Here is a 21,935-nt window from a genome sequence, read left to right as displayed (position 1 = left end):
CAATGAAACGTCTGCGTGTTTTGAACACTATGAATGTAGCAAAGCGTCTGCTGGATGTTGGGATTTAAAGGCCCAGAGTCATGTAAGGTGGAGATTTGAGGTGGGGGAGTTGCTTGAGCAACTTGTAGGGGTCAGTAGGGAGCGCTGTTCAATCCCCACCCACAGTGATTGAAGCAATCACTCGCACTGTAAGGGCGTGACCTTTCACATCATCGACTGTACCATCGACTGTACCATCGACTGTACCATCAGTTGCTTCATGGTAGGATTTCCCCCATCCCCTGGCAGCAGCTTCCCACCACTGACAATGCTGAGTCCAAACAGCATGTTCCAATACCTTGAGGGGTTTGGCATCCTCTTCCCTTTCTCCCTGTTTACTCTCTCTATTTTATCTTACCTTTTCTTCCTTCTCTCCCCTTGGTTCCAGGGTCAGCCTTGGCTCAGTGGGTAGCATTTTTGCCTCTGAGTCAGAAAGTTATGGGTTCAAGTCTGCCCTCTCAGGTGGATGTAAAACATCCCAAGGCCACTATTCAAAGAAGTGCAGGGGGAGTTCTCCCCGGTGTCCAGGCCACTATTTATCCCTCAACCAACATCACTAAAACAGATTATCTGGTCATTATCACATTGCTGTTTGTGGGATCTTGCTGTGCGCAAATTAGCTGCCGCGATTCCTACATTACAACAGTGACTACACTTCAAAAAAAGTAATTCATTGGCTGTAAATCACTTTGGGACACTCTGAGGTTGTGAAAGGCGCTATATAAATGCAAGTCTTTCTTTCCCTGGCTCTCCCGTTGTCCTGATAACTCCTCCCCTCCCTCAGTCGTCCTTTCCTCCTCCAGCCTTTAAAACCCAAACTTGGTGCCACCTATTCACTACTTCCTGAAGCTTGGAACACTTTGGGCTCTGGGCCCCTGTCTGGGTTTCTAATAAAGTCACACCCTGCCTCTCATGAAGCCCGGTGCCTGAACCCTGCTTTCTTTCCCAGTACCCTTCTACTTTCAGTCTTGCTTTCTCCTGCGCGACAGAGAGGGCGTCTGACTCTGTATTGTGGAGGGACAGTCTCTCTCACACACACACACACACACACACGTACTCCTGGTGCTGACTAGTTTCAGTTAACTTTTAATGAGATAACAATTATAGCAGGTTACAAAGCCAGACATCTACTGACTGTATGTAAATGCGAGTACAGGTTCCCAACTACTCTAGAATTAACAACGTAGCAGAATAAATTATGCAGTGGTTTTATATACACACATGCTCAATCAAATTATAAGAAACAAGCACAGAAGCTAGGAACTTATCGGGGCAGGGGTCAGGGGTCAGGGAAGGGAGGTGAGAGGTGAGTTGAAGGGTCTGTTAATGGTACAGGGATGAGTTAGACTGGGCATTTAATGGAAATATAAGGTGCCTTTGAGTGAGAGTACAGGGGCAAAGGCCTAAGAAGGAGGATGGATTTGCCCATAAGCCGATTCCCAGAGCTTGGGGTTTTAGATATTTGATATTTATATTCAGCCTGCATTTCCATCAAAGTTATTTTCAGATGTCGCCTGTTGAAACCACCATTGTAGTTGGTTTTTTAATGTCCCCTCTTGCTGCTCCTGTCCCCAGAAACCCCCCCCCCCCCCCCACCGCCAGTAGATTTAACCCATGAAGGACTGCACCAGGGTCACCCCGGAGTCTCCTGCAATTAAAGGTTAATCTCCAGGACACTTGCTGCGAGTAACTCAGGGAGAAAAGTCACAGGGACGTTAGAAGAAATGGTGTTTTTCTATTCATTTTCTTCGAGCTTCTGCTTAATAGTTATAAAAATATTGAAGATGGGGAAAAGAGGCTGTTCTACTGGGTGGGGCGGTTGCAGGCAGGTGGTCATGTCTTGAAACCTCCAGGAATAGGTCCAACCAGGGTACTAGACGGCACTAAATGTCTGTTTGGTCATTTGTGTTTCATTCCTATATATTCCCTCCCTCTAACCTCACTAACAAAAGCTCAGTGAAAAATCGAGGAGAAATTTTCCACAAAAGCTCTTTGTTTTTGGACTCCTCTGGTCTGCTCAGTGCGTGTCTGCACGGCCAAATGTGGGCCTGAGCCGTACAGAGCAGAACAGTCCAGGTGTGACCCCCCCCCAGTCAGTGCTGAGGTGGCTGATGTGGAGGGAGAGGGGATCTACAATTACCCTCAGAACCCCTGAACTGAACTGGGAGAGGGGAAACGATTGAGGGGGGATTTCCCCCACTCCTGATCACTACCCAGTGAGCCATCTAAATGTTGGGTGAGGCCAGGATTGGGTTTGCGATGCCCCCTTCGATGCCAAGTACCCCTCGATGCCCAGTACCCCTCGATGCCGAGAACCCCTCGATGCCGAGAACCCCTCGATGCCCAGTACCCCTCGATGCCGAGAACCCCTCGATGCCGAGAACCCCTCGATGCCCAGTACCCCTTGATGCCGAGTACCCCTCGATGCCGAGAACCCCTCGATGCCCAGTACCCCTCGATTCCCAGTACCCCTCGATGCCGAGAACCCCTCGATGCCCAGTACCCCTCGATGCCCAGTACCCCTCGATGCCGAGAACCCCTCGATGCCCAGTACCCCTCGATGCCCAGTACCCCTCGATGCCCAGTACCCCTCGATGCCCAGTACCCCTCGATGCCGAGTACCCCTCGATGCCGAGAACCCCTCGATGCCCAGTACCCCTCGATGCCGAGTACCCCTCGATGCCCAGTACCCCTCGATGCCGAGTACCCCTCGATGCCCAGTACCCCTCGATGCTGAGTACCCCTCGATGCCCAGTACCCCTCGATGCCCAGTACCCCTCGATGCCCAGTACCCCTCGATGCCGAGAACCCCTCGATGCCGAGTACCCCTCGATGCCCAGTACCCCTCGATGCCGAGTACCCCTCGATGCCCAGTACCCCTCGATGCCCAGTACCCCTCGATGCTGAGTACCCCTCGATGCCCAGTACCCCTCGATGCCCAGTACCCCTCGATGCCGAGTACCCCTCGATGCCCAGTACCCCTCGATGCCGAGTACCCCTCGATGCCCAGTACCCCTCGATGCCGAGTACCCCTCGATGCCCAGTACTCTGCTCAATGTTCAAACATGAAGAGTGGGCACAGGTTGGAGTTAGAGGAGCTGCTGGCGTTAACAAGGGCCCGGGGTCTTCAGGTGAGGATGGGAGGGAAGATACAACCTTTAATTCCTGTGCTAAAGTTGTCCTGCCAAACAGACCCTATCAGAGCTCTACGTTTGCCCGGAATTAAATCCACCCCAGGAGGAGGGCAACAGGCTCCGAACAGCACCTAATATTTCCGTTAAATAGTCACGACAGAAATGGGCTTTTAAAAATAAATTCTTGTGCCGAGTCTACGATACAAGTTACAGCATAGATGGGAGGGGAGCGGGAGAGAGGGGCTCGGGGAGAGAGTTATTCAGTATCTAACATGCCAAGAATGTCTATAGAATATTGGTAAAGTTCTGTCGAATGTTTTTTTTTTAATTACAGTAAAATGCACGGAACCTTACAGCCTGCGACAGAAGAGATAAAAATCCTTTCTCAGTTCAGCACCCGAAGAAGTGGGAAAGGAGAAGCTAAGAGTTTGGCGAGTTACAGTACATCAAACAGTGAATGTGGACCCGGGGGGCAGGGGGTGGACCCGTCATTACAAATGGACAATGGAGGAATGTGATTTCTGATGCGGGAGGGAGCGAGGGGAGGGGAGGAGAGGAGAGGAGAGATCTAATGTAAAACTTGTTAACTCCGTTGGGATGAGACTGTGTAAAGAGCCCCCGGACATTGGCGGTCAGCTCTCCCCCCCTCTCGCTGACCAGGGTCCAGATTCCTCTCGCCAGCGGCGGGTGTGCGGGATGGGGGGAGGGAACCCCCTCCTCCTGAGTTCATTTATTAAAACAAATTGTTCTCGGAAACTGCCACCTCGGTCCTTGCCAGCTCTCCACAAGGTCAGAGGCAGGAAACGCTCGAGTATTTCATTCAGGAATCAGGAATGTTGAACAGAGACAGGAGCACAGCCCAGACCAGGATCCGAGTCACTAACAGTGGGCACTCTCTCAAAAAATACATCGACTAGTCTTTTAGAAACACATTACATGGACAGTACAGTGCCAGTCTGCTGTGCAGTAATTTATAGAAAGAGTCTAACCCCAGATCAATGGTGCAATGTGTGAATATACTGTGAATCTTCATTGGCTGATAATAACGGACACTTTGCACTAATCAGAGATGGATATTTGTTGGAATAAATCACACAGACGTTTCTTGCGCTTCCAACCCCTCTCTCCCCCAAAATTCATTCCGAGATTTCTCCCTCTTGCTGGTCCCGTTTGTCAGAGCTCCCTTTATCACACGGCTCAGGGCTCCTGCAGAAAACACGCTCCCAAATATCAGGCGTTTTTTTAAAACTCTCAATCTTTTGTTTTTCCCCCTTCTCAAAGATCAAAGCTTTCCTTTCGCTCTCATTTAAAAAAAGGTTTAATCTTCTGTGCGGTCTATTTTTAATCGTTGCTGAGGCGTGTGAGTGGGCGAATGCGGCGCTAAAACATCTCCTGCAGTTTGAAACCCTCTTCTGTTCAGGTCCAGACTCTCACACCGCTTCATGTTCAACTGCGGGGAGTCTCTGTTGCTCAGAAGTGAGTCGGTTCAAAATGTTCCAAGTGTTCCGATCTGCAATGTGACCTTTTCCTTCTTTTCCTCTTTGAGCCCGGTAGGATCCAGTCGGCAGTACGGCCACTTCACTCAGTCCGCAGGCCATGTCCATGTTGTGCCCGTGCTGAGACCGGCTGAGAGACGGACATGGGGTCAGTCTCTCCCGGGATTAGGCACCCTCCCTCCATGGGATCAGTCTCTCCCGGGATAGGCGCCCTCCCTCCATGGGGTCAGTCTCTCCCGGGATAGGCGCCCTCCCTCCATGGGGTCAGTCTCTCCCGGGATTAGGCGCCCTCCCTCCATGGGATCAGTCTCTCCCGGGATTAGGCGCCCTCCCTCCATGGGATCAGTCTCTCCCGGGATAGGCGCCCTCCCTCCATGGGATCAGTCTCTCCCGGGATAGGCGCCCTCCCTCCATGGGATCAGTCTCTCCCGGGATTAGGCGCCCTCCCTCCATGGGATCAGTCTCTCCCGGGATAGGCGCCCTCCCTCCATGGGATCAGTCTCTCCCGGGATAGGCGCCCTCCCTCCATGGGATCAGTCCCTCCCGGGATAGGCACCCTCCCTCCATGGGATCAGTCTCTCCCGGGATAGGCGCCCTCCCTCCATGGGATCAGTCTCTCCCGGGTTAGGCGCCCTCCCTCCATGGGATCAGTCTCTCCTGGGATAGGCGCCCTCCCTCCCTGCTGGTTCCATGGGGTCAGTCTCTCCCGGGCTACGAGAAAGCGGGAATGAAATTTCAACAAAAAAACGTACGCTTTCACAAACCATCGAAGGAACTGTACAATTTTTACAGGGGCAATTCTAGACCGTGAGCATCAAACTCAAGGGCGGTGACCTGGAGCAGAAAACACACGGCCTGTGGTAGAGCCGAGGCTGTGGCATTGGGCAGTGGGAGTTTGATAGTGGAGGCTGTAGCTCTCCTCTAGAATTGCCCCCCAATGTCTCAGCCCTGGTTTTAGCCGTCTGTCAGACACACCAGGCGACTGTTTCTCTCTTGTTTTTTTTTTGCTCTGTGAAGTTTCGTTGTCCAGGGACCTCCTCAGTAAGCTTGGCCCGTCTCGACCTGGAGCAGCCCCAGAACAGCCGAGTGCTCACTCAACTTCATCCGCCTCTGTGTGGACAGGCTGACGTTTTTGGTCAGATAGTCGACCGCACCTTGGAAAAAAACACAAAATTCAACAGGATTAATAAACGTAATCAGGGACCTATCTCTCTCTCTCGCCCCCCCTCTTTCAACAGCAACTTGCATTTATATAGCGCCTTTAATGTAGTAAAACGTCCCAAGGCGCATCATAGGAAGGTAATCAGACGAAAATTTGACACTGAGCCACATAAGGAGATGTTAGGACAGGTGACCAAAAACTTGGTCAAAGATGTAGGTTTTAAGGACCGTCTTAAAGGAGGGGAGAGAGGTGGAGAGGTTTAGGAGGGAATTCCAGAGCTTAGGGCCGAGGCAGCTGAAGGCACGGCCGCCAATGGTGGAGTGAAGAGAGTGCAGGATGAGCAAGAGGCAAGAATTGGAGGAGGTTACAGAGGTAGGGAGGGGCATGGCCATGGAGGGATTTGGTTTCTCTCCCAATACTTTGCCGAAAGGCTCATCCTTCATTTGTGAATTAATGCTGTCAGGCTATTTAACCATGTGACAGCACCAGAGTCCAGGCCCATCCTGTCCTTACCCAGCAGGGGTCACTAGATAGTGACCTTTCTCCTCTCTCTATCCTGGGGGGCACTGAGACTGAATGCGAAACACCAAGACCGTCCCTCCTGAGATCAGTTAGCTCAGCACTGAACGGGGATTGAACCTGGCGCCATCTTGGTCTGTGTGGCTCAGTACGACACTAGGTGCGGTATTTACACACTGAGCCGTGGTAGAAGGGGTTACAACTCTGAAGAACAATGAAACCCAATTGGCACACAGCCCGTGGCTCAGGAAATTCGAATTGTTAAAGATGGTGGACATCCAACGCTCTCTGTGGTGACCTGCAATTCAGCATTAAACCTCCGGTCTAAAGACAGAAATATACAATAAAACAGCAAATTAAGCCTTCTCTCCTGCCCCCACAACACTCAAAATGTTAATTTTTGAGACTGGGGTTGTGTTAAAATTCAGGAGTAAGGGGAGCTGCAAGGCCTCAGGCCTCACGCACAGTGGTGCAGTCCTGTATTAAATGTGCTCTCTTGATTCACGTTGGATAATCTTTGTTTTCTGTCCATTAGCTCTCCGTTTACTCTGCCAATAACTGTACTGAGAGAGCTGGCACACCAGGCAATCACTCCTGATAAATAAACAACATTTTCAGCGTGAAGCTCTCGTCATCTCTGTGCCCCAACGGGGAGTGGTGTTCGATGGAAAGCCTGATTACCGAGCTGTCATTTCCATTTAAATTCACTTCATGGTCTCGCACAAAGTCATTGATATTTCTTGGCACCAGTGTGGAGACGGGGGACTGGCTAATTAATACACTGAGCATGCTCAATGGCCCAGTGCACCATGGGAGTAGGACACCTCCCAGTGGCTTCGAGGAACTTCTCCCCGAAGGAGTGGTTACCAGTGACCTTTGAACTGTGCCTTGTATGGGTGGCTCGGGGAGACTGTAAAACATTCAGAGTCCGGCTGGGCATTTGTTCTTCAAAATCCTCTTCATAACATTCATGGCCAATCTGGTTACTGAGTGTCTGGGTTCAGACTGCGGTTACTGGGTGTCTGGGTTCAGACTGCGGTTATTGGTGTCTGGGTTCAGACTGCGGTTATTGGTGTCTGGGTTCAGACTGCGGTTATTGGTGTCTGGGTTCAGACTGCGGTTATTGAGTGTCTGGGTTCAGACTGTGGTTATTGGGTGTCTAGGTTCAGACTGCGGTTATGGGGTGTCTGGGTTCAGACTGCAGTTACTGAGTGTCTGGGTTCAGACTATGGTTATGGGGTGTCTGGGTTCAGACTGCGGTTATGGGGTGTCTGGGTTCAGACTGCAGTTACTGAGTGTCTGGGTTCAGACTGTGGTTATTGGGTGTCTGGGTTTAGACTGCGGTTATTGGGTGTCTGGGTTCAGACTGCGGTTATTGGGTGTCTGGGTTTAGACTGCGGTTATTGGGTGTCTGGGTTCAGACTGCAGTTACTGGGTGTCTAGGTTCAGACTGTGGTTATGGGGTGTCTGGGTTCAGATTGCAGTTACTGGGTGTCTGGGTTCAGACTGCGGTTACTGAGTGTCTGGGTTCAGACTGTGGTTATGGGGTGTCTGGGTTCAGACTGCGGTTACTGAGTGTCTGGGTTCAGACTGTGGTTATTGGGTGTCTGGGTTCAGACTGCAGTTACTGAGTGTCTGGGTTCAGACTGTGGTTATGGGGTGTCTGGGTTCAGACTGCGGTTATGGGGTGTCTGGGTTCAGACTGTGGTTATGGGGTGTCTGGGTTCAGACTGTGGTTATGGGGTGTCTGGGTTCAGACTGCGGTTACTGAGTGTCTGGGTTCAGACTGTGGTTATTGGGTGTCTGGGTTCAGACTGCGGTTACTGAGTGTCTGGGTTCAGACTGTGGTTATGGGGTGTCTGGGTTCAGACTGCGGTTATGGGGTGTCTGGGTTCAGACTGCAGTTACTGAGTGTCTGGGTTCAGACTGTGGTTATTGGGTGTCTGGGTTTAGACTGCGGTTATTGGGTGTCTGGGTTCAGACTGCGGTTACTGAGTGTCTGGGTTCAGACTGTGGTTATGGGGTGTCTGGGTTCAGACTGTGGTTACTGAGTGTCTGGGTTCAGACTGTGGTTATGGGGTGTCTGGGTTCAGACTGTGGTTATGGGGTGTCTGGGTTCAGACTGTGGTTATGGGGTGTCTGGGTTCAGACTGTGGTTATGGGGTGTCTGGGTTCAGACTGTGGTTATGGGGTGTCTGGGTTCAGACTGTGGTTATTGGGTGTCTGGGTTCAGACTGTGGTTATGGGGTGTCTGGGTTCAGACTGTGGTTATGGGGTGTCTGGGTTCAGACTGTGGTTATTGGGTGTCTGGGTTCAGACTGTGGTTATTGGGTGTCTGGGTTCAGACTGTGGTTATTGGGTGTCTGGGTTCAGACTGTGGTTATGGGGTGTCTGGGTTCAGACTGTGGTTATGGGGTGTCTGGGTTCAGACTGTGGTTATTGGGTGTCTGGGTTCAGACTGTGGTTATGGGGTGTCTGGGTTCAGACTGTGGTTATGGGGTGTCTGGGTTCAGACTGTGGTTATGGGGTGTCTGGGTTCAGACTGTGGTTATTGGGTGTCTGGGTTCAGACTGTGGTTGCTGAGTGTCTGGGTTCAGACTGTGGTTATGGGGTGTCTGGGTTCAGACTGTGGTTATGGGGTGTCTGGGTTCAGACTGTGGTTATGGGGTGTCTGGGTTCAGACTGTGGTTGCTGAGTGTCTGGGTTCAGACTGTGGTTATGGGGTGTCTGGGTTCAGACTGTGGTTATTGGGTGTCTGGGTTCAGATTGTGGTTATGGGGTGTCTGGGTTCAGACTGTGGTTATGGGGTGTCTGGGTTCAGACTGTGGTTATTGGGTGTCTGGGTTCAGACTGTGGTTATGGGGTGTCTGGGTTCAGACTGTGGTTATTGGGTGTCTGGGTTCAGACTGTGGTTATGGGGTGTCTGGGTTCAGACTGTGGTTATGGGGTGTCTGGGTTCAGACTGTGGTTATGGGGTGTTGACGCAGACTGCAGTTATGGGGTGTCTGGGTTCAGATTGCGATTCCTTCCTTCTTGACTCCCTCACTCCCTCCATTCATTCCTTCCTTCCTCTGCTCAGTTGCACCTGGAATGAGCTATTTGAGAGTTACTTGAGGTAACAAGGCTCAGGGTGGTCACTTTGCCCTGGGACCATCAGTGTGAGATCCCGGAGGCCTCTTTACAGGCCCAGATGTCAAACAGCAAATGGGAGCTGGAACTCTCTGCTCCCCTGCAACCCATAACAAAGGTCGATTGTGCCGTTGTGGAAGGGCAGCGAGTGGATGTTGGGCTTCACCAAAAGGGGGAGAACATTCAAGGAAGAGCCACTCCTAGTGACCAGTCTATGCCGTGAGTAGCTGGGAAGGTCCCTAGTTGCACACCAGGTCTGTGCTGAGTTAGTTGACTTAAGATAATTGGCAAAAGAACCAGAGGGGAGATGAGGAGAAGTTTCTTTTTACGCCGCAAATTATTATGGTCTGGATTGCACTGCCTGAAAGGGCGGTGGAAGCAGATTCAATAATAACTTTCAAAAGGAAATTGGATAAATACTTGAAAAGGAAAAATTTGCAGGGCTATGGGGAAAGAGCAGGGGAGTGGGACCAATTGGTAGCTCTTTCAGAGAGCCGGCACAGGCACGATGGGCCAAATGGCCTCCAGAGTTGTATGATTCTATGGGCTGGTAACTGGTTGGGAGGTAGGAGACAGAGAGTAAGGATAAAAGGTTCATTCTCTGATTGCAGGGATGTGACAAGTGGTGTTCCCCAGGGATCTGTACTGAGGCGTCAGCTTTTCACCATTTATATAAATGACTTGGATGAAAGAATAGAGCGTTCTTTATCCAAGTTTGCAGATGACACTAAGTTAGGAGGCACAGTAAGTTGTGTGGATGGGAGCAGGAAGTTACAAAGGGACATAGACGGACTAAGTGAGTGGGCAAAACTATAGCAGATGGAGTTCAATGTTGGGATGTGAGAGGTTATCCACTTTGGATCCAAGAAAGGACAAATCGGAATATTTTCTTAATGGTGAGACACCAGGAGCTGTGGAGGAGCAAAGGGATTTGGGTGTCCAGGTGCACAAATCACTAAAAGCTAAGGTACAGGTACAAATAGTAATAAAAAAGGCTAATGGAATGTTGGCCTTTATCACAAAGGGTCTGGAATACAGAGGGGAGGAAGTGATGCTCCAGCTGTATAGAGCTTTGGTCAGACCACATCTGGAGCTACTGCATTCAGTTCTGGGCACCGCACCTCAGGAAGGATAGATTGGCCTTGGAGAGGGTACAGTGAAGATTCACCAGAATGATACCGGGGTTTAGAGTATTAAATTATGAGAACAGGTTGCAAAAACTTGGTTTGTATTTCCTTGAGTTCAGAAGGTTGAGGGATGATCTAATCGAGGTGTTTAAAATGATAAAAGAATTCGATAGAGTAGATACAGAGAAACTATTTCCTCTGATGGGAAATTCAGAACAAAGGGGCACAATCTTACAATTAGAGCTCGGCCGTTCAGGGGTGAAATCAGGAAGCACGTTTTCCACACAAAGGGGAGTGGGAATCTGGAACTCTCTCCCCAAAAGGCAGAGGATGCTGGGGGTCAATTGAAATTTTCAAGTCTGAGATCGATAGACTTTTGTTAGGGAAGGGTATTAAGGAATATGGAGCAAAGGCGGGTAAATGGAGTTAAGATACAGATCAGCCATGATCTCACTGAATGGTGGAACAGGCTCGAGGGGCTGAATGGCCTCCTCCTGTTCCTATGGTTCCTGCTGCTGATCAATGACAAGTGACCCCTGTTGGAAGAGGTGTGTTTGTGTGTGGACATTGGTTGAGGACAGAAATTGGACTCAGTGGTGAAGCTCTCCATAATGAAATATCCCCACTGACAGTCAAGTGTAGGTTTTCTGATTGGTGATATTTTAAATAGGCTACTGCTGGCATTGAAATAAACCCAACCATAAAATCCAGCCTGACACGTGAAGAATGACCTCCTGGGTGAGGGACCAGTGTTTGTGGAAATGTGTAGCCAGCACCTTCAGGAGAGAGGGGAGAGAAATGAACAGATCTGGAAGGAGTTACAGGCTACAGCACGATTTCAGGTTCCCGCTAGGTGTACAAGAGCTTCTTTCCTGGGGGGTGGGGGTTGTGAACTCGTGAGAACCCCTGGCCTGTGTCGCAGGCTTTGGGACACACTCCAGCCCGAGCCTGCAGTGCATGTGCGCTTCTGAACTAAACAAGTGAATTAACTGAGCTGCGTTCAGCCTGGGCACAGGCTGCACATAAAGGGTGTGACTGACACCTTACCCTGGGGCACTCGTTATTGGCAATATACGATAGCAGTATTTATTCGAGATTTATATCAACTACACATGTCCATTCACACCCAGAGGCAAGTGTGGGGAGGTCACAGGTCGGTTCATGTGCTTGGTGAAAGGGAAAAGCAGCCATTGATCCAGCCTGCTCCTGCAGAAGGTTTCAATTTAACGGCAGGAGCTAAACACATTAGGAGCGGCTGCGGAAGGAGCGTGGAGAATCCGAGCTGGGGTCGGGAAGGACACTCGAAGGGCAGGACAGCGAAAGGCAAGGTGGTGGTGGTGGTGAGGGGGGAGGAGGAAGAACCTCTGATCCCATCCAGCACAAGGGCTGTGTGACCAGGAAGCTGTTATTAGTTTAACATCCGAGCCCACAAACAGCAACTGCTCCGTCCAATTATCTGCTCCCATTCCTGTTGTCTGGGGTTCGGTCTGTTTCGACTCGGAAACTTTAGCATCAAATTCATATCAGATTCAAAACCTAACTTCTAACCTGTCGGAAACGTCCTCTTGTGCTGAAACTTTTAAATAATTGGAAATGCGAGGTGAATTCAACAATGGTCATTATTTCAAGTGAATGTTCAGCATTGTACCTGGAGATCTCACACACTCCCACTCTGTCCCACACTCTGTCCCACACTCTGTCCCACACTCTGTCCCACACTCTGTCCCACACTCTGTCCCACACTCTGTCCCACACTCTGTCCCACACTCTGTCCCACACTCTGTCCCACACTCTGTCCCACACTCTGTCCCACTCTCTGTCCCACTCTCTCACTCTCTGTCCCACTCTCTCACTCTCTGTCCCACACTCTCACTCTCTGTCCCACACTCTCACTCTCTGTCCCACACTCTCACTCTCTGTCCCACACTCTCACTCTCTGTCCCACTCTCTCACTCTCTGTCCCACTCTCTCACTCTCTGTCCCACTCTCTCACTCTCTGTCCCACTCTCTCACTCTCTGTCCCACTCTCTCACTCTCTGTCCCACACTCTCACTCTCTGTCCCACACTCTCACTCTCTGTCCCACACTCTCACTCTCTGTCCCACACTCTCACTCTCTGTCCCACACTCTCACTCTCTGTCCCACACTTTCACTCTCTGTCCCACACTCTCACTCTCTGTCCCACACTCTCACTCTCTGTCCCACACTCTCACTCTCTGTCCCACACTCACACTCTCTGTCCCACACTCACACTCTCTGTCCCACACTCTCACTCTCTGTCCCACACTCTCACTCTCTGTCCCACACTCTCACTCTCTGTCCCACACTCTCACTCTCTGTCCCACACTCTCACTCTCTGTCCCACACTCTCACTCTCTGTCCCACTCTCTCACTCTCTGTCCCACACTCTCACTCTCTGTCCCACACTCACACTCTCTGTCCCACACTCTCACTCTCTGTCCCACACTCTCACTCTCTGTCCCACACTCACACTCTCTGTCCCACACTCACACTCTCTGTCCCACACTCTCACTCTCTGTCCCACACTCTCACTCTCTGTCCCACACTTTCACTCTCTGTCCCACACTCTCACTCTCTGTCCCACACTCTCACTCTCTGTCCCACACTCACACTCTCTGTCCCACACTCACACTCTCTGTCCCACACTCACACTCTCTGTCCCACACTCACACTCTCTGTCCCACACTCACACTCTCTGTCCCACACTCACACTCTCTGTCCCACACTCACACTCTCTGTCCCACACTCACACTCTCTGTCCCACACTCACACTCTCTGTCCCACACTCACACTCTCTGTCCCACACTCACACTCTCTGTCCCACACATTGCAAAGAGGCAGGAAGACTGACAAACAATCACCCTTCAAAGTGCCCTCATGCAGCATTCCATAGCACACCACAATCCCACATCAAATAAACACTCCGCTATAACTCACCCCTCACTGTAACACTCTGATATAACACACCCCTCACTGTAACACTCTGATATAACACACCCCTCACTGTAACACTCTGATATAACACACCCCTCAGTGTAACACTCTGATATAACTCACCCCTCACTGTAACACTCTGATATAACACACCCCTCACTGTAACACTGATATAACACACCCCTCACTGTAACACTCTGATATAACACACCCCTCAGTGTAACACTCTGATATAACACACCCCTCAGTGTAACACTCTGATATAACTCACCCCTCACTGTAACACTCTGATATAACACACCCCTCAGTGTAACACTCTGATATAACACACACCTCAGTGTAACACTCTGATATAACTCACCCCTCACTGTAACACTCTGATATAACACACCCCTCAGTGTAACACTCTGATATAACACACCCCTCACTGTAACACTCTGATATAACTCACCCCTCACTGTAACACTCTGATATAACACACCCCTCACTGTAACACTCTCTGATATAACTCACCCCTCACTGTAACACTCTGATATAACACACCCCTCACTGTAACACTCTGATATAACACACCCCTCACTGTAACACTCTGATATAACACACCCCTCACTGTAACACTCTGATATAACACACCCCTCAGTGTAACACTCTGATATAACACACACCTCACTGTAACACTCTGATATAACACACCCCTCAGTGTAACACTCTCTGATATAACTCACCCCTCACTGTAACACTCTGATATAACACACCCCTCACTGTAACACTCTCTGATATAACACACCCCTCACTGTAACACTCTCTGATATAACACACCCCTCACTGTAACACTCTGATATAACACACCCCTCACTGTAACACTCTGATATAACACACCCCTCACTGTAACACTCTGATATATCCCACACCCCTCAGTGTAACACTCTGATATAACACACCCCTCAGTGTAACACTCTGATATAACTCACCCCTCACTGTAACACTCTGATATAACTCACCCCTCACTGTAACACTCTGATATAACACACCCCTCAGTGTAACACTCTGATATAACTCACCCCTCACTGTAACACTCTGATATAACACACCCCTCAGTGTAACACTCTGATATAACACACCCCTCACTGTAACACTCTGATATAACTCACCCCTCACTGTAACACTCTCTGATATCCCACACCCCTCAGTGTAACACTCTGATATAACTCACCCCTCAGTGTAACACTCTGATATAACACACCCCTCACTGTAACACACTGATATAACTCACCCCTCACTGCAACACTCTGATGTAACACACCCCTCACTGTAACACTCTGATGTAACACACCCCTCACTGCAACACTCTGATATAACACACCCCTCACTGTAACACTCTCTGATATAACACACCCCTCACTGTAACACTCTGATATAACACACCCCTCACTGTAACACACTGATATAACTCACCCCTCACTGTAACACTCTGATATAACACACCCCTCACTGTAACACTCTCTGATATAACACACCCCTCAGTGTAACACTCTGATATAACACACCCCTCACTGTAACACTCTGATATAACACACCCCTCACTGTAACACTCTCTGATATAACACACCCCTCAGTGTAACACTCTGATATAACACACACCTCACTGTAACACTCTGATATAACACACCCCTCAGTGTAACACTCTCTGATATAACTCACCCCTCACTGTAACACTCTCTGATATAACACACCCCTCACTGTAACACTCTCTGATATAACACACCCCTCACTGTAACACTCTGATATAACACACCCCTCACTGTAACACTCTGATATACCCCACACCCCTCACTGTAACACTCTGATATAACACACCCCTCACTGTAACACTCTGATATAACACACCCCTCACTGTAACACTCTGATATAACTCACCCCTCACTGTAACACTCTGATATAACACACCCCTCAGTGTAACACTCTGATATAACACACCCCTCACTGTAACACTCTGATATAACTCACCCCTCACTGTAACACTCTCTGATATCCCACACCCCTCAGTGTAACACTCTGATATAACTCACCCCTCAGTGTAACACTCTGATATAACACACCCCTCACTGTAACACTCTGATATCCCACACCCCTCAGTGTAACACTCTGATGTAACACACCCCTCACTGTAACACTCTGATATAACACACCCCTCACTGTAACACTCTCTGATATAACACACCCCTCACTGTAACACTCTGATATAACACACCCCTCACTGTAACACACTGATATAACTCACCCCTCACTGTAACACTCTGATATAACACACCCCTCACTGTAACACACTGATATAACACACCCCTCACTGTAACACACTGATATAACTCACCCCTCACTGTAACACTCTGATATAACACACCCCTCACTGTAACACTCTCTGATATAACACACCCCTCACTGTAACACTCTGATATAACACACCCCTCACTGTAACACACTGATATAACTCACCCCTCACTGTAACACTCTGATATAACACACCCCTCACTGTAACACTCTCTGATATAACACACCCCTCACTGTAACACTCTGATATAACACACCCCTCACTGTAACACACTGATATAACACACCCCTCACTGTAACACTCTGATATAACACACCCCTCACTGTAACACTCTGATATAACACACCCCTCAGTGTAACACTCTGATATAACACACCCCTCACTGTAACACACTGATATAACACACCCCTCAGTGTAACACTCTGATATAACACACCCCTCACTGTAACACTCTGATATAACACACCCCTCACTGTAACACTCTGATATAACTCACCCCTCACTGTAACACTCTCTGATGTAACACACTTCTCACTTTAACAGGAACAGGCTCACAAATTAATAGGTCCCATTGATTACAAAGTCTGTATGTTGTAACAGTTCGGATGTGTTGCGATGTATTGAAGTTCACTCAGTCAGATTTTTCAAATCGCTCCGTGGCCTCGCCCCTCCCTATCTCTGTAACCTCCTCCAGCCCTACAATCCTCTGAGATCTCTGCGCTCCCCTAATTCTGGCCTCTTGCGCATCCCTGATTTTCATCGCTCCACCATTGGCGGCCGTGCCTTCAGCTGCCTGGGCCCTAAGCTCTGGAATTCCCTCCCTAAACCTCTCCACCTCTCTCTCCTCCTTTAATACTCTCCTTAAAACCTCCCTCTTTGATCACATGAGCTTTTGGTCACCTGTACTAATATCTCCTTATGTGTCTCGGTGTTAAATTTTGTCTGATTTACGCTCCTGTGAAGCACCCTGGGACGTTTTACTATGTTAAAGGCGCTATATAAATGCAAGTTGTTGTTGTTGCTCACTGTTGGATTCCGAGATCTTTTCAATATTTCAAACAATCGTTGTGTGGCTGCAGGAGTTGGTGGCACAGAGCGGGGACAGAATAACTCAATTGGAGCATTGAGCCCAGCTTTATGTTCAAATCATTTCCCCGATTCTCGCTCCAGGGCTGGGATGACGGTGCCTCTGGTTTCTGGGCCCTCCAGTAATTCACCGAACAAACAATTCTTCATTCATCAGCCTGGACTGTGACGGAAAATTTGATAATAGATTCACCACCTCAAACCCGATCCTGTCCTCACTCAATGTGCACACATGTCCTGTCCGGCAGAGGTCACTGATAGTTACATCAAAACTCCGGCACAGAAACCCATTCAGCCCAACTGGTCTATCCCGGTGTTTATGCTCCACACGAGCCTCCTCCCTCCCTACTTCATCTCACCCTATCCCCATATCCTTCTACTCCTTTCTCCCTCATGTGTTTATCCAGCTTCCCCTTAAATCCATCTACACTATTCACCTCAACTACTCCCCGTGGGAGTGAGTTCCACATTCTCACCACTCTCTGGGTGAAGAGGTTTCTTCTGAATTCCCTATTGGATTTATTAGTGAATATTTTATATTTATGACCCCTAGTTTTGGACTCAACCACAAGTGGAAACATCTTCTCTACGTCTGTCCTATCAAACCCTTTCATAATCTTAAAGACCTCGATCAGGTCACCCCTCAGTCTTCTCTTTTCTAGAGAAGGATGACATCAGTTTTGATGTCATCCTTCTAAATCTTTTTTGCACCTTCTCCAGTGCCTCTATATCCTTTCTATAATATGGAGACCAGAACTGTGCCCAATACTCCAATTGTGGTCTAATCAAGGTTCTGTACAAGTTTAACATAACTTTGTGATAGTGATAAGGAAAGGGTGTTTGGTGGATTTTCCTCCCTCCCTAACCCATGGGCACTGAGGCCAATTGTGGTGACCCTCCTGCTCCGTTTTATTTGGCTGAGATTGACTAACTCTGCCCAGACAGAGGATGGAAGCTGGGCCTCTGTGCTCTGCATGGCTCTGGCTCAGTACTGCACTGGGACAGGGCACCGTTGGGATGAGTTAAATGACTTCCCATTCACCACCTCCCCCCACCCCGCCCCGCCCATTACTGACTCCCCATCCCAGGGTGTGGTTCACACACTGTCTGATCCACCAGTCGACTGGCACCCGATGCTTACTTTGTCCATACTGGGTGTACTGGTAGCCGGGCACAGGGTCCATGCTGTATCCAGATGTGCTGTAGGCAGGCGTGCAGTACGACTGTGAGCTGGGCAGGCTCTCCACGCCCTTGATGGAGTCGGAGCGCTGGCTGCAGCTGGCGGAGAGGGGGTTCGAGGTGTCGAGGCTTCCGTGAAGGGGGGAGATGGAGAAGTCGTGCTGTGGCTGAGGAGGGACTCCGCCAGGGTTACTCAGTATACTCATCACCTGCGTGAGAGAGAGCGAGGTTAATGAAGAGATACAAGACTGGGTTTCAAGCAAGGGCCAGAGGGGAGGGAGGGGGGAGGGTGGGGGGTAAAAGGGGGGAGGGGGTTGAGGGGAGAAGGAGGAGTTGAGGGGGAGGGAGGGAGCTTGAGAAGGGGATGGGGGGGAGAGGGAGGGGGTGGGGGAGGGGGTGAGAGGGGTAGGAGTGGGGTGAGAGGGGAAGGCAGGGGGCGAGAGGGGTAGGGACGGGGTGAGAGGGGGAGGGAGGGGTGAGAGGACGGAGGGAAGGGGTGAAAGGGGAGGAGGGGTGAGAGATGGAGGGAGGGGTTGAGAGAGGGGGTGAGAGGGGGAGGAGGGGGTGAGAGGGGGAGGGAGGGGGAGGGAGGGGGAGGGAGAGGGAGGGAGGGGGTGAGAGAGCGGGGTGAGAGGGGGAGGAAGGGGTGAGAGGGGAAGGGAGGGGGTGAGAGGGATAGGGATGGGGCGAGAGGGGGAGGGAGGGGGTGAGTGGGGGAGGGAGGGGGCGAGTGGGAGAGGGAGGGGGTGAGAGGAGGAGGGAGGGGGTTGAGAGGGGGAGGGAAGGGAAGAGAGGGGGACGGGGTTGAGAGAGAGGGGAGGGAGGGGGAGGGAGGTGTGAGAGAGGAGAGAGGAGGTGAGAGAGGGGAGGGAGGGGGAGGGGTGAGAGAGAGAGGGGAGGGAGGAGGTGAGAGAGAAGGGAGGGAGGGGGAGGGGGTGAGAGTGGGGGAGGATGGGAGGGGGAGGTCAGTACCCATAGTTTTTCAAAAAAAGATGTAGCCCCACCCCTGTCCAACCAGTGGGCCGTTGTGTGTCCATGTCAGATATACAGGCTCCGTGGTTACTGCTCTTGATCACCATCCAGGGACTCGTGTGTGGAGTTTGGGTGAGGAGAGGATGAAACCGGCCTGTGATGTCTCCTATGGTTGAATTCATATCCCACGAATGACAGGGACAGTGGGTGGGATGGGGACAGGGAGAGTGGGGATAGGGAGAGTGGGGATAGGGAGAGTGGGGATAGGGAGAGTGGGGACAGGGAGAGTGGGGATAGGGAGAGTGGGGATAGGGAGAGTGGGGATAGGGAGAGTGGGGATAGGGAGAGTGGGGATAGGGATATTGGGGATAGGGAGAGTGGGGATAGGGAGAGTGGGGATAGGGAGAGTGGGGATAGGGAGAGTGGGGATAGGGAGAGTGGGGATAGGGAGAGTGGGGATAGGGAGAGCGGGGATAGGGAGAGCGGGGATAGGGAGAGCGGGGATAGGGAGAGCGGGGATAGGGAGAGCGGGGATAGGGAGAGCGGGGATAGGGAGAGTGGGGATAGGGAGAGTGGGGATAGGGAGAGAGATGCGTCACCTAAATACTACTTTCTGACTTGGAGCTTAGACAGAAGAAGAGAGAAAAGTCCAGAGGAGAACATCATGATAGTCAGATTAGACAAAACATACAAACTACACACGCACAGCACAGGTATACACAAACACACACATGCACACACACATGTACACACACACACACGTGGATATCCAGAGTTACACACAAATTGCAGACAAACACATAAAAACACACAAATGCAAAAATACGTAGGCCCTGAATTCCCTCTAACGTTCTGCTGTTGTGCTGCTGGAACCACATCGTAAGTGGAATCATGCGTTAATGGAACTTCGGCTGCTCTTCTGAAGATGTTAAGATGGTGCAACAGCAGTTAAGTTTGAGGAAATTCAGGACTGTAAATTATACACAGATACTTAAATCGTGCAAACAGGGAAAACTAATCTGCAAAGAGTGAAAAATAAATGAATAAAATGTGAGAGAGTAAGAGGGTCTGAACGACAGCAGAGTGCGGTGTCCTGTATCCTCTGAGGATTCAAATGGGCAAAGGATTTCAGAAACTTACTGACATGAATTAAAGCAATGATTGTAAACAGATTGTAATTCGGTGAGGATTGAGTGAGTGGGTGAGGGCTGGGTGAGTGAGTGAGGGTGGGTGAGTGAATGAGTGAGTGAGTGTGACTGGGTGAGCGAGAGGGTGAGTGAGTGAGTGAGAGGGTGGGCGAGTGAGAGGGTGGGCGAGTGAATGAGAGGGTGAGTGAGAGAGGGTGGGCGAGTGAGTGAGAGGGTGAGTGAGTGAGAGGGTGGGAGAGTGAATGAGAGGGTGAGTGAGTGAGAGGGTGGGCGAGTGAATTAGAGGGTGAGTGAGTGAGAGGGTGGGCGAGTGAGTGAGTGTGAGTGGGTGAATGAGTGAGTGAAAGGGTGAGCAGGTGAATGAGTGAGGGTGAGTGAGTGAGCGAGAGGGTGAGTGAGTGAGTGAATGAGTGAGAGGGTGGGTGATTGAGTGAGAAGGTGGATGATTGAGTGAGCAAGAGGGTGAGTGAGTGAGCGAGAGGGTGAATGAGTGGGTGAGTGAGTGAGAGGGTGGGTGAGTGAGTGAGAGGGTGGGTGAGTGAGTGAGAGGGTGGGTGAGTGAGCGAGAGGGTGGGTGAGTGAGTGAGCGAGAGGATGGGTGAGTGAGTGAGAGGGTGGGTGAGTGAGAGGGTGGGTGAGTGAGAGGGTGGGTGAGTGAGAGGGTGGGTGAGTGAGTGAGAGGGTGGGTGAGTGAGCGAGAGGGTGGGTGAGTGAGCGAGAGGGTGGGTGAGTGAGCGAGAGGGTGGGTGAGTGAGCGAGAGGGTGGGTGGGTGAGTGAGAGGGTGGGTGATTGAGTGAGCGAGAGGGTGGGTGAGTGAGTGAGCGAGAGGATGGGTGAGTGAGTGAGAGGGTGGGTGAGTGAGAGGGTGGGTGAGTGAGTGAGCGAGAGGATGGGTGAGTGAGCGAGAGGGTGGGTGGGTGAATGAGCGAGAGGGTGAGTGAGTGAGTGAGAGGGTGGGTGGGTGAGTGAGCGAGAGGGTGAGTGAGTGAGTGAGAGGGTGGGTGGGTGAGTGAGTGAGAGGGTGGGTGGGTGAATGAGCGAGAGGGTGAGTGAGTGAGTGAGAGGGTGGGTGGGTGAGTGAGTGAGAGGGTGGGTGAGTGAGCGAGAGGGTGAGTGAGTGAGCCAGAGGGTGGGTGATTGAGTGAGCGAGAGGGTGGGTGAGTGAGTGAGTGAGCGAGAGGGTGGGTGAGTGAGTGAGAGGGTGGGTGAGTGAGAGGGTGGGTGAGTGAGTGAGAGGGTGGGTGAGTGAGCGAGAGGGTGAGTGAGTGAGAGGGTGGGTGAGTGAGTGAGAGGGTGGGTGAGTGAGTGAGCGAGAGGGTGGGTGAGTGAGTGAGAGGGTGGGTGAGTGAGAGGGTGGGTGAGTGAGCGAGAGGGTGAGTGAGTGAGAGGGTGGGTGAGTGAGCGAGAGGGTGGGTGGGTGAGTGAGCGAGAGGGTGAGTGAGTGAGCGAGAGGGTGGGCGAGTGAGTGAGCGAGAGGATGGGTGAGTGAGTGAGAGGGTGGGTGGGTGAGTGAGAGGGTGGGTGAATGAGCGAGAGGGTGGGTGAGTGAGTGAGCGAGAGGGTGAGTGAGTGAGAGGGTGAGTGAGTGAGAGGGTGGGTGGGTGAGTGAGTGAGAGGGTGGGCGAGTGAGTGAGCCAGGGGGTGGGTGAGTGAGTGAGA

The 21,935-nt window shown here is 50.9% G+C and overlaps 1 protein-coding gene across 2 annotated transcripts in view; it reads right to left on the bottom strand.

The window, feature by feature from the left end:
- Positions 1-3,041: 3,041 nt before the first annotated feature.
- Positions 3,042-21,935, bottom strand: part of LOC137300922 (paired box protein Pax-7) — a 132,855-nt gene continuing 113,961 nt past the window's right edge. For both annotated transcript variants that reach the window (XM_067970194.1, XM_067970195.1), the window contains exons 8-9: positions 18,118-18,364; positions 3,042-5,823 (exon numbers count right to left, since the gene is read on the bottom strand). In XM_067970194.1, the coding sequence (XP_067826295.1) occupies positions 5,708-5,823; positions 18,118-18,364 (363 nt within the window). In that variant the 3' untranslated portion in view covers positions 3,042-5,707. The remainder of the gene's footprint in view (positions 5,824-18,117; positions 18,365-21,935) is intronic.

This window comes from Heptranchias perlo, chromosome 32 (genome assembly GCF_035084215.1).
Source record: "Heptranchias perlo isolate sHepPer1 chromosome 32, sHepPer1.hap1, whole genome shotgun sequence".
NCBI classification, from domain to species: Eukaryota; Metazoa; Chordata; class Chondrichthyes; order Hexanchiformes; family Hexanchidae; genus Heptranchias; species Heptranchias perlo.
This window is presented reverse-complemented; position numbering and strand designations above follow the sequence as displayed.